This window comes from Theobroma cacao, chromosome 1, assembly GCF_000208745.1.
Source record: "Theobroma cacao cultivar B97-61/B2 chromosome 1, Criollo_cocoa_genome_V2, whole genome shotgun sequence".
Classification (NCBI taxonomy): Eukaryota; Viridiplantae; Streptophyta; class Magnoliopsida; order Malvales; family Malvaceae; genus Theobroma; species Theobroma cacao.
Genome location: NC_030850.1, coordinates 23,168,388 through 23,181,918, shown reverse-complemented (window position 1 = coordinate 23,181,918; position 13,531 = coordinate 23,168,388). Strand labels below are relative to the sequence as shown.

Genomic DNA, 13,531 nt, shown 5'->3' with positions numbered 1-13,531 from the left:
GAGAAATGGGCTGGTTTTGTGCTAATTTATAAGGAAAATAATAAAGAAATAAAAGCTTGACACTTGTCACCTTACCATTGGTCCATTTTTAAATTCTTAACTATTAAGCTTTCTTTCTCCACCACATAAAATCCTTCAATTATCCATGATAATAATGGGTGAAATTCATGTGCTGGACAAGTGTTGGGTGGTGTAAAATTATAATTTTGCCCTAGGGTGGCAAAATGACTATTTTACCCCTATGCTCGAAAAAATGCCGAAATTAAAATTCTTCACTTCTCAAACTCAAATTATACTCCAAATGATCAATCTTAGTCAAAAATTTCATCCAACACTCACATCTTAACCTCCGGTAGCAAAATGACCATTTTGCCCCTAGGTCATGAAAATTCCAATTGGAGTCCAAATTGGTCCTTGAACTCCAAATCACCATTTTAAGTCATTCTGGGGTTTTAAAATTCTCAATTTCATCTTAAAATCTCCATTTGGACTAGTTCGAGGCTTAATTCAACTTAATTGTACCATTTGGTATAATACTGTCCTTTAACGATTTTCAAGGTACCCAAGTAAGCAAACATGCATTCTTATGTAAGAATGGTATAATAAACATATTGTAGAGCTAGGCTTGACAATAAGGAATTTGGACACTTTTGTAGTTGATGGGAACTTAAGTGTTTATGTTAATAGAACACAACACTTTTCTTACTCTTGATATTTCTGTACTTGTTTTGTTTTTGATTTGATATGTCAAAATGGTTGGCAACAAGCCTTTTATATAGGCTTGCAAGTGTCTCTTCTTCAAGGACACAACCCTTTCATTAAGGCACCATTTTGTCTAAAAGGCATATTTACATTTTGCTAGACATAACTTTTGGATAAAGCTATTGTTTCAATAATCAACTTATGAAAAGATAACTATTCATTCAATAAAATATAATCTTTGAGTTATAATTTGAAACAATAACTTTTCATATTTAACTTTTGAGCTATGGGGTCTTTTCAATTTGTCTCATAACTTTTGGATATCATTTTACCAAAAGACATAACTGTTCACATGAAAACCTGCTTATAATCCAATAGACACACTATGCCAATTTATGTGACTTAACCTTTGAGCTAAAATAGCTTTTCATTATGTGACATAATCTTTGATTTTGAAAATACACCAACAATCTCTCTCTTCCTCCATACATATGTTGGGTATGCATGCATTTGTGTATATGAAGCATCTATCAATGTATATTTAATCATTTTGATCTTATTGCAAAATTTGCTCTTTCTTTCCATTGTATATTTAATATTCTGCTTATTTGCATTTTAAAAGTTCTACTATGAGTGCGTATTCTTTGACTATTCATGCTATATAATTGCATTTAGCTCACAGTCTTTCTTCATGAAAAGTTGTTGTTTGTTTTGCCACTCGACACTTTCATAAGATGTTTTGTGAATGCAATATATTATATTTTATAAAATCTAGAATTTAAATTTAATATGATTTAGCATTGGCAACAACATGTTATGTTTTGACAGTAAACTCATTATTTTCTAGAGTTTTTGAAATTGTCTGTCTTTTTTTTCATCAGTTTTTCTCTTCATCGCTTTCTTTATCATTTTCTTGGTCTTCTTCTTCTGTTTCTTTTTATTTTCTGAACTTATTTATTTTTAGAATCTCATCTCAAATTATTTTACTATATTTGTATGTTTTTACTTTAATTTTTTGTATATAACTAATTTTATATATATATATTTAATTGTTCATCTTACTCTATTGTTAACAGGAGAAACAACATCATTTTTAAATTCTATACTCATATAGATATATTCCACCACTGAATTTGGTTGCACTTTTGAAACAAATTTTGGAATTTTATGCAAGCCACCAACTTAGAAATATATACATTTGGTGGATTACAAAAGTTTGTATGTAAAACACTTTGGTAGGAGGTGATTACTGTCATAAACCAATCAATTTAGTATAATTGCCTTCTTCTATGTTTATAATATGTTTAATTCAATATTATGCAAAGACTTTCAACTTTAGGAAACAATTGTTCTTGCACATATTATGTTAATTACTATCAAACAAAAATTATACTCTATTGTTTCCCTTGCCTCCTCAGAACATGTAAGTGTCGAGCAATCCTCTAGTATTAATTAAAACCAGGGTTATAGTAAATTAGGTTATTTTATATATAATATAAAACATTTTATCATTTATATATTTATATTAGATTAGATTAAATAATGAAGGCGTGATATTAAATTAAGTTATTCAGGTAAATTATGCACGTAGAACTCTTTTTATTAGGGAATTTGTGTTTTTTTATATTTATATTATATTAAATTAATTTGTTTTTGCTAAAATATATTAGATTGATTATATCAATAGTAAAAGCTAAATTAAAAAAAAAAAAGAATATTCAAAGGGTTTGCAGAAGGCCAAAAACTGCGGCAAGCAAGAGCAAGCTATCAAACTTAAACCCCGAAAGCCAAGAAAAACCCTTGGAACTGGACCCATTTCTGAGAGCAGAAAATGGCGGGTCCTTTGCTCCTCCGCTCTCTCTTCTCTGCCAGCAGTAGGAAATCTCTTTCCTCGCACTTGGTCCGACCGCCCTGCCTCTCCCGCGGATTCACCGCAGGGCCTGCGAGTGCCGCCGCCGCTGCCGCAACAGATCCGAAGGTATTTTTGGAGCCTAGTAGGCTACGGAATGTGGCGGTGATTGCGCACGTGGACCACGGGAAAACCACACTGATGGACCGGCTGCTGAGGCAGTGTGGAGCCGACATCCCCCACGAGCGAGCCATGGACTCCATCAGCCTTGAGCGTGAGCGTGGCATCACCATTGCGTCTAAGGTCTTCTCTTCTTCTTTACTCTTACATACTACAAATCATGAGATGGACTTTCTTCACATTAAGTAACATATATATTCAATTCTACAATGAAAAATTGCAGGTTACTAGTATTTCATGGAAAGAAAATGAGTTAAACATGGTTGATACGCCTGGACATGCTGATTTTGGTGGTGAGGTATGTTCACCTGAGCTGCAATTTACATATCTAGGTACAAAAAATAGCTTGTAGTAATTTAATTCTGGATCATACTTATCATCAACTACAGCCACTTTCTCTGTTTTCTATATGCTACTATTAATTATGCAAAAGTGATATACTGCAAAGCAACAACGTGGCGTTGACAATGCAAATAGTTGGCGTACACAATGATATATATGTTTTCATGTATTTTTACCATTTGCAAGTAAATTGCTTTCTGCACAATAAAGCCTGTAGTTTGAAAACTCTAATACAGTTTATTCATGGAAGAAACAGCATGCTAGTTTCAGTAAAAAAGGGTTGAATAATAATGAAATAGTCTATAAGTTATAAAGTTACTGTTATTAGTGATTATCAGTATGGTTTATTTTAAGGCCAAGACTTTGCACTCTTTTGATAATTAAAACATGCCATTTACCAGTTTTTGCTTAATTATATTGCTTAATCTTCAGGTTGAACGGGTTGTTGGCATGGTTGAAGGAGCAGTATTAGTTGTTGATGCTGGCGAGGGACCACTTGCACAGACAAAGTTTGTTCTTGCCAAAGCCTTGAATTATGGGCTGCGCCCTATTCTTCTGTTGAACAAAGTTGATCGACCTTCTGGTATAAGTTCAAGAATTATTTATGCTTCATTTTTTTTTTATTTTGGGAACTGAAATGATATTTCATGATTCTTTCAATTGCAAGAATGTATTCCTGTTGGTGAGAAATTACTTACTCTCTGGATTTTTCTTTAATACTTTTTTCTTGCAAATGAAAGAAGCTTTAATCCTTATGTCCCTGGTTGTTATTGATGCAGTATCGGAGGAGAGATGTGATGAAGTCGAGAGCCTAGTATTTGATCTTTTTGCAAATCTTGGTGCAACAGGTGAAGCAATATAGGAATGACAAAAGTTAGATGATTTTACTTTCTTTAAATGTGTTTGATATTAGCCTTATTCCTAATCTGGATAGTGGTATAATTTTAATATATTTTCACATGATTTCATCCTAGAGGAGCAGCTGGACTTTCCAGTCCTCTATGCTTCTGCTAAAGAAGGATGGGCATCTTCAACCTTCACGAAAGATCCTCCTGCTGATGTAAAGAATATGTCACAGTTGCTTGATGCCATTGTAAGGCATGTTCCTCCACCAAAAGCGAACCTTGATGCACCTTTCCAAATGCTGGTTGGTACTCAGTGCTGATAGTTGATTAAACATGTGTGTTTGTGTCTGCATAAGGAGAAAAGGAGGGGGGTTGGATAGCGTGCACCCCTCTAGGTGTTGTTCATTTGCACCTAGTTATTTTTCTGCTTTTCACATTTCTTTCATGCTATATTTTTTTATGTGAACATCTAGAAAGATAATCAATAAAGTATTTCAGGTTTCCATGATGGAAAAAGACTACTATCTAGGGCGAATATTAACAGGGCGTGTTTCATCTGGGATCATTCATGTTGGTGATAGAATACATGGCTTACGAAGCAAAGAATCTGGTGTTGAGAAAATTGAAGAAGGAAAGGTTTGTATTTCTACATAGCCTGATTGGGATTGAAAGTAGAGGAAAAGTTTGACTTAAAATCATCATCTAGATAATATTTTTGAAATTACATTTTGTTGAGTTTTTTGTTTATCATTTATATGTTTTTGTGCTTCATGATGCTTATCTAAGTGTCCATTTACTACCTGAATCCTGGTCTGAAGTTTGGGATTAAAATATGCTGATATTTTTGGTTTCTATGATACATTACAAGAAGGAATTACTTTACGAAACTAAAACTAAATTTGATCTCTGATTTTATACTTTAATAGTGATTTTCTATGCTCTATTTTATTGATGCTGAACTTCACAGATTTTGCTGACCATTAGAAGTCTGCTTGGTGTTTTCTTCAACCTCTACTTTCATGAAGATAATGAGGAACAATTCTAGTACTAAATGTCATTCTGTAATCCATTTTGTAAGGGACAGATTACTATTAATCTGCTAAGCAACAGCAATAGGGATCTTGAAGAGCATGCTTTCTTGGAGTATTTTTCATCAGATGTGTGGAATGCGTATGCATATTCGAAAGTTAATTTCACAATTAGCATTTAGAGTGCATTTGGATGAGGGGTTTTAAAAAGGGATTCTAAATTCCAAAAATAAAATGATCTATTTGGGAACTTAATACGGATTTTAAACCTGTTTGGGTATTTGTTAAGGGTCTTTAAAAGCCAAATTTCCCAATCCAAATTTGGCCTAAATAGCCATTGTTAACAATTCTATCTTATCTATGCCCTTTTTGTTCGCTTCTTTTCTATCTCTCTTGTTCTGTCTCTGTTCTTGGATCAAGTAGACAATCATCACAACCTCCCTCAATATTCTCCTTTCATCCCAAGGTCAGTGCTGATAATGGTTGGCACCTCATCCCTTATTCTATCTCTCTGCAATCTTCTTTGTTTTTTTACCTGACTTTCTTTGATCTCTAGTTTCCAAACCTCAAGATCAACGGCCATAAAAATTGTTGAATGGTGTGGATAGAAGGTTTGCTGGTATTTAGTTTGAGATGAATGGGCATAGTGTGATTTCATTTTCTGATTTTCAAAAGTTGGTGGTGCAATGGTTTGAGGTTGAAGCTATAATTGCCTTCTTTTTGAGGTTGGAAGGAAATGCAATTTCAAATTTCAAAATATTAATTTATACAACCCATTTTTAATTCCCCCAAAAAAATTTATTGTAGGATTTTAAATTCTGCAATAAAAAATTCTAAGAAATTTTGAAATACTCCACCCATAAACAATGTAAGTGAACTTTTAAGTGATGAGTTACTCTTTTTTTAGGCCAAAGTTCTCTGAAGTCTTTATAAGCTGATCCTCTTGTTCTAATCTTATAAGCAATAGTTTAATTTTGCATATTGACTGTGCAATCTTTGTCCTGTAGGTTGTGAAGCTAATGAAAAAGAAGGGTACAAACATGGTTCTTATTGATAGTGCAGGAGCTGGTGATATTATATCAATGGCTGGGATGGCTAGTCCATCAATTGGCCATACAGTGGCAAATACAGAGGTATGCTTTTATCATTGTGTTAAAGATAAGTTGAGTGCTTGTGTTGACTTTACTAGTTTTACTGTAAACCAGGAATGTTCAAGTTAGTCTTGTTAATCTTCTTGGGTAAGGCAAAATCTACCAAATGTGATCTATTTAAGTTGGCATGGGTCATTATATACAAAAATTTTTTTAAGTGCTTGTGATGGATGTAGGACATGACTCCTTGTTATATTCTTCAAAGTAGATTGTACCTACCTTCCATTTGGTGGCACCTGTCTGGGATTTAGGGCCACCAAATAACATTTAGGCTCTGTTTTGTAACAAGGAATATGATTTCCCTCACTTTTCAATGTTTGGTAAGCCAATAAAATTCAGTCAATTGAAAAGTTTTTTCCTGTCAATGAGAACTGTGGCTTAAAATTTGGAAATTGTCTTTTGTTTTTTTTTTTCCAAAAGATAATTTTCTGAAACCCACTCTGATGTAGCATGGAAGTAGAAAAGATATAAAGAAAAGCAAAACACTGAAAAAAAACTAGTGCAAGGGTAAAATTGATGTAAAATCGAAGTAGAAACAAAATAACTAGGGTTTATATTTGTAGGACCTTTGACAGAAATTAGTCCAATATCACATTGCAGCCTAATGTGTCTAAAGGACTATTTATACTATGTTTACAATAGCTTTTAATCGTAACTCTTGGATAAACATAAACCCCATCTAATTCTAGCTATTCAAACTCATTTAGAGATCACATGCTAGTCTCATGATCACATAATAAAATAAAAACATAATTACTAATAACTACAGTAAAACAGTAAACATAGAGGAAAACATATCGAGATAAACAATTAGATAAATTCTAGGATGCACCCATATCAATCTCCTCGAGTTGACAAAAGGCCCTCCTTATTAGTGAGAACTTGGGTAGCTTTAGCATAGACTTTTTCTGGATCAAACCTTTTCAATTCACATTCTGCAATCCAACTACTCTCTCTAGCTGGTTTACTGTTGTCCTCCATAATATGGTTGAAGTAAAGATCACTTGAGTACTGAACTTTTAGTTCTTCAAAACCAGTTACTTTGATTGCTCATTACAATTTCCACTGGCTTCCTAACTTTACTAAGAACATCTTTGATTTCAACAAGCGATGCATCACACTTCACCAAAATAACTTCTCAAATTTGGTAGTGCAAGAACCATTGCCTCTATCATATCAAAAGCTAAATCTATTGAATAGCTCTTTGTGCAGAATTTGGCCACTGAAAGTTGTCCCTTTTCAAGCATTTAGTGATTGGCTTCAGAATGCAATTGAAATACCTTATGAAACTCCCAGAAAACAATGGTAACCCATGAAAATTTTGACTTTGATTGATTTAGGTGCTGTCCATTCCCTAATGGGACACCCTTCTCCGGATAGGGTTTCAATTTCTCCACCGAGACAATAAAATCCTAAAACACAACCTCATAGCTCAAGATTTTCTTTCTAATGTGAACTACTATAACTTGCCAAAGGTGGGTTAAGTGTTCTTCATTAGATATATTATAAATCAAGATGTCATCAAGATAAACATTCATCAAAAAGTTCAAGAAAAGCTTTAGTACCTTAGTCAGAACTTGTATGAATGTACTTAAAGCATTAGAGAGACCAAAAAGCATCATTAACCTTTCATAGAAGCCATCTGCTGTTTGTTGGGCGGTTTCTTCTCCTGTGCCAAAGTCTCGGTAAGCAACTCTTCAACCTGTTTTTGCATCTCAGCTTGCTGCAATGTGGGCATTCTATAAACTGGCATATTTGGTAATGAATCCCTCAGACCAAATCAATAGTATTGGTTGCTAATCATTATTGTTAAAACAGATGGTAATTCCTAGTGAGCACCTTAAACTCTTCTAACAACTGCTGAACTTCAAAAGGATGCTTTGGTAATTCACCCTTCAGGTCATGCTGCACAAACTCGCTAACTAATGCATAAACAATTCCACTTTGTCTACTCTCAAATTTAAATTTCTCCATTGATACCAGCTCTCCTTGAATCGGATTAACATCAACCTCATTGTCTTCATCATAATCATCATAAACTAGCTGTGATTCCTCATCTTTGTTATATTCATCATAAATTGTTTGTAATAATTACTCCTCGTAGCCTTCTTCACATTCTGCCTTAAAATTATTAGTACCAGAATTGTTTTGTACTCAGTAAGTTGCTATTTTCTTCCCTTGGAAGTCATCAACCTTTATCATAACTCTACACATTTTCAAGTTTAAATCATGTAATAACCGCTCTTCCAATTCACCATGGACAGCAAGATTTGCTGGTCCAGCATTATGTGAAGGGTTTTCATCCTCTCCCTATTCAATTTTATCCTCAAGACCACTATTAGCCAAAGGGTCATGGTCGCCTTCTGGATTCTCCATATGGGCTCCCATTGGTTTCTGTGATTGGAAAGCTTGCACAGCCGGCGGTAAATATTCAATCGTACCCCTCAACTCAACCAATTCTATGTGCTAGGCTTGATTTCCGCTTCGATGTCCGCTACCACGGTCAGTTATGGTTTATAAGCAATTTTCCATGTCCAGTGTACACTTCCCCAAAATCAAAACAATTTTCCAAGTTTTTCATTGAAATACTATCTTTTGGTGGGACACTCTAGCTTTTTTGTCATTTAAAGGGTAAAGTTTGTAATGTAAGGAACAAAATATCCCATTTTTAAAATTTTGTGCCATTTGGAAAGTAGGCATTCAATTTAGAGGGGAAACTGTATGTTAGGAGATAAAAAGATATTCCAAAAAGAAAATAAAAAATAAAATATGTTCTTGTGAAATACATTAATTAGCGCAGAGTATCATAAATATATTTCTAATTATTGTTGAATTCACAATAAATGTAATATTCAATTAACATGAATGTAATATTATGTTATTTTGTGATCTAGTTGCAATGCGCGAGAAGATTTGCTAGTGTTATTCTAAATTAGTAAATAACTAAATTTTGTAATGTAATTTGCTAGCTTTGTCTTTTTACATGATCTAATGATTTTTTTAAAAAAAGATTCTCATCCTTATGATATCACAAACCAAAATTGTAGATGCACTGCGAATTCGCAAAATGTGATCTTGAATAACTTAATTAGGGTTCATAAAAGCTGACTCAACTTGAATGATCCATCTGAACCCAAGCCAGCCCACTTTAATTTGATTTTAAAGGTCAAGACTCCCAATCCAAATAACCCAACCAAGACTTACAAAAACCTGTAATGACTTGAAACCAAAGTGACCTAAACCTGAAATGATCCGAACTTTAAGTGACTTGAAACAACACGAACTTGAAGTGACCCCATCTGAGAAAATGTGGCACTTAAGGCTTAATTGAAGGAGAACTCGTCATTTCAGATTTCACCAGTATTATTGAAATTTACTGTATTGTGGAACATTCATTTGGCCATCTCAATATGGTGGTTTTAGTCCTCTACCTTGATTTGAATGAATATATTCCTTAAACTTTTACTAAAAGTTGATTTTAGGATAATTGACAACGGTGTTAAAATTCTGCTTTTAACTTTGGCCACATGACTTTTTTGTTGATGATGTGGCATGCCAACCTGAATTTTTGGTCATGTGGCACACATTAACACAAAAAGACTTTATTTTTTATAAAATATACTAACCATTGTTTATTTTAGAATCTAAAACAATATTAATTATTATTTAATTAAAATAAAATATGATTTTTTATATTAACATGTACCATGTGATAAAAAAATTAATCCACCTCATCATGTTATGTCTTCACCAAAATGCCATGTCATCCAAGCTAGTAGTAAAATTTAACGCTGTTATCAATTGTTCTTAAATCAACTTTCAATGAAAGTGTGGGGATTTTCAATTGATGTAAAAGGACTAAAATCATTGAATTGGGATATTAGAGGGACCATATTCAAACTTCAATCTCATTTTAGCTGATGTTTACCTTTAATTACTGTGCTGATATAGGATTTTCAATTCATTGTGGATGGCTAATATTACTATACGTTTTTGGCCCCTCAGACATGAATGCCTATGTAATGGAATAGTTAAGATTCGTTACATGTTGCATATTACATTTAGCATCTCCATCTCATATAAAGTTTTGACAGCTTGGAGCTATATATAAATTGGATTGTGCTTATATTTTTTAGGTTATGACTGCATTACCAACCGTTGTGTTGGACCCCCCAACCATTTCCATGACTTTTGGTGTCAATGATTCTCCATTAGCAGGTCGTGATGGTACCCATGTAAGTTGTATCCTTGCTTGCTTACCTCATCAATAGGTAAATTTTGCTATATGTATTGGCTTGCTCGCCATGTCCTAATTTTTATCTGCATTTTTCTCTTAATTGCTCAAACTGCTATCTTATGACAACCCTCATGTTGATTTAATGGCTTTTCAATTCGGGTATATTTTGCAATGCTTTGTGGACAAACACCCTTTCTCTGTTCTCGTAAAAAAAAGAAGAAAAAGAACCCATCCTTTTGTGTTTGTTATAAGTTAAGTGTTGTAAAGTTCTGTTTGTGTTTGATACCTCTTGGTTCTTGCTCATTTAACTCTAGATTAGGTAACATTACATTATTTAATATATTCTTCGTCGTTTGTATATTATACTTTTGGCTTTATCTTTTTAAAGATTCATTTTATCATTGTCTGATTGTATTTGTGTATCCTATGTAGCTGTAAATTAAAGTTTATCAGATTGATTATATATTGATTTTCACATGTTTAATAGAATTACTTATATCTTTTTATTTTGAATAATTTTATATAAATTTAGATATAATGCAACATTTTTTACTTAATTAAATATATGCTTTTACTATAAAAAATTGTACGTAAATAGTTGGCCAGCAAGGACACTATTTACTCTTTTATGAATGTAGTAAAATATGGAGACAGTTCTAAACATTCATTGTAACTGGAATATCTTGTTTTCATTGTTGTGTGGAAATTGCTTTTGTCCTTTTCCTTTAATCATTAAAAGATATTACTGAACATGTTTTTGTTGCTATTTCAGAAGTGTAAAAAAGAAAATAGAAAAGTGGAAATTAAAACATTTTTTAATATTAGCATGAAGCGAATGAGTGTTGAATCCAAAAAGAAGACAGTGATCTAGTTTAAAAGATAAGCCAAAAACAAAGGGAGAAGTTATTTTAGTGTTTTTTGAATGTTCCTTTGCTGAACTTGTGGTTGATGGTTGGAGTGAACATGTAGATGTAAGATATCCTGATTTTAATATAACTTAGACGGTATTTGAACTTAAATACACAACCAGAGCAACTTTGTTTAGTCCAATAAAAATAGTATACAAAAGGAAAAAGAATTTGCTGACCAAGTCATGACTGCAGATTCTCATGGCTAATTTATATATTCCTTTTTCTGTGGAAACTTATAGAAAATCATAATATAATGGAAAAGGGGATATCTTTTACAGAAATAGAAAAAAAGAGAAGGGGTCAACTCCCTCCACTTCGAAATTCATTTTATATGTATGTTATCGGGTGTTGGACTATATGATATTCTATTTGAGCTGTTAGAAATGAATGTTTAAAAATTCAGATACAGGGCTGAGCTTCATTTCTTTGTACTTTGCTATGCTGGATCTTTATGTTAGATGGCCACTTGAATCTTGTTCATCTGTTATGCAAGTTGAACTATTAGAAATGAATGTTTAAAAATTTTAGATCAGGGTTGGGCTTTATTTAACTCAGTACTTTATGGTTTGTTGTCTCTGATCTTTATGTTGAACGGCCTCTTGAAATCCATTTGCCAAACTTAAGTATGTCTATATGGTGCTTAGACTATGCTACAACTCATATCCAATCTACATGAGGTAATAGGGTGCTGATAAATTTCTGTAGTTGACTGGAGGAAAAATTGGTGATCGACTAATGGCTGAAGCTGAAACAAATCTGGCCATAAATGTGCTTCCAGGCTTGTCAGAATCTTATGAGGTTCAGGGGAGGGGAGAACTTCAGCTGGGTTTGTAATCCAACCTTAGGACTATGCTTTCATTTCTTTTACGATTTAATTATATAGCACATAATAAATTGCATCTTCTTTAACTTCAACATGTTGTTGGCTAATTTTCATGCTGAATGTAATTCGCTTACATGCATAACAGGGATCTTGATTGAGAATATGAGACGTGAAGGATTTGAGCTATCTGTTTCACCCCCGAAAGTCATGTGAGTTTTCTAGGATGCTTCAACTGAGGCCCTTTTTCTGTCAGTCTCTATTTCTGATAAAACATGAACTTGTTACCATAGTAGTAAGATAGTATCAGGGGCAAATGTCTGGATTTGGAAAGCATGTTCATTAACTTGCCTGTTTCACTTGAACATTGAGAAGCATTCTACAATCAGCAATAACAAAAGGATCAAAAATTTTGTAATCAAGGGAGTACATCCTGCATGTTTGGCTAGTCCTATTTAATTGTACTGTTTTCTAGCTGTAAAACCAAACTCAGTTGTCAACTGTTTTCTAATAGTTTGATTAATACTGTTGATCAGACCCTGAAGCCAGCTTTCTTATGGTTGTTCTGTTTGTAGATCTTATTGTGAATCTAAAAAGCTAAATACGGTTCATCATGATGGTAGCTATTGGCATTTATGACTTTAAATTTGAAGGTCCTGATATAAATTTGAACCAATGTCTTTTGTGGCAATTTTGAGTTTAACGTGAACATTCTTTGTGTAAAGTATGACCAGTTGACAGCCAAAACTGTTGTTGATCTATTCATAGAACTTATTGTGAATATGGAAAGCTAAATAAGGTTATCATGATGCTAGCTATTGACATTTGTGACATTGAAGTTTGAAGGTTCTGATACAAATTCATACTAATGCCTTTTGTAGCAATTTTGAGTTTAATGGGAACATTCTTTCTGTAAACATGCAACTGGTACCAGTTGACAGCCAAAACTATAGGAAACTAAGCTGAATGCATTATTTCTGCCTTAAATCTGTATCCTGGCTAGATGACTTTTCTGATTTATGTGGTCAATTTATTACCAATTATATGTATTTGGTTTTCATTTGCAAACTAATAGTTTTTTCTCTGGGAAATATTCTTGTCTTATATCAGGTATAAAACTGAGAATGGCCTAAAGCTTGAGCCAATTGAGGAAGTGACCATTGAGGTGAGAACTGCAGATTTAGGCATGAACTGGTTTTCCATTTCTTATATACTTTAGAACTCATTAATTTGTTACTACAGGTGAATGATGAGCACGTGGGGTTAGTTATGGAAGCTCTGTCTCATAGGCGAGCTGAGGTTGCTGACATGGGTCCTGTTGCTGGAAATGTTGGTAGAACTAGATTGTCATTAACTTGTCCATCAAGGTCAGTTTTCTTTTTCTCTTGTGAACATTCTCTTTGGGCTGTGAAAAATGAATGTGTTTTTTTCTTACTTTTTTTTTTTTTTTTTTGGGAGGGGGGGGG

At 33.4% G+C, this 13,531-nt stretch overlaps 1 protein-coding gene across 1 annotated transcript in view; it reads left to right on the top strand.

Moving 5' to 3' along the window:
• The window catches only part of LOC18612952 (GTP-binding protein TypA/BipA homolog), a 16,796-nt gene continuing 5,692 nt past the window's right edge, over positions 2,428-13,531 (top strand). Inside the window, exons 1-12 of the mRNA XM_007049947.2 lie at positions 2,428-2,854; positions 2,955-3,029; positions 3,506-3,656; positions 3,853-3,921; positions 4,048-4,220; positions 4,417-4,554; positions 5,954-6,079; positions 10,234-10,332; positions 11,951-12,071; positions 12,214-12,277; positions 13,176-13,230; positions 13,308-13,432. Coding sequence (XP_007050009.2) covers positions 2,534-2,854; positions 2,955-3,029; positions 3,506-3,656; positions 3,853-3,921; positions 4,048-4,220; positions 4,417-4,554; positions 5,954-6,079; positions 10,234-10,332; positions 11,951-12,071; positions 12,214-12,277; positions 13,176-13,230; positions 13,308-13,432 — 1,517 coding nt within the window. The 5' untranslated portion in view covers positions 2,428-2,533. The remainder of the gene's footprint in view (positions 2,855-2,954; positions 3,030-3,505; positions 3,657-3,852; positions 3,922-4,047; positions 4,221-4,416; positions 4,555-5,953; positions 6,080-10,233; positions 10,333-11,950; positions 12,072-12,213; positions 12,278-13,175; positions 13,231-13,307; positions 13,433-13,531) is intronic.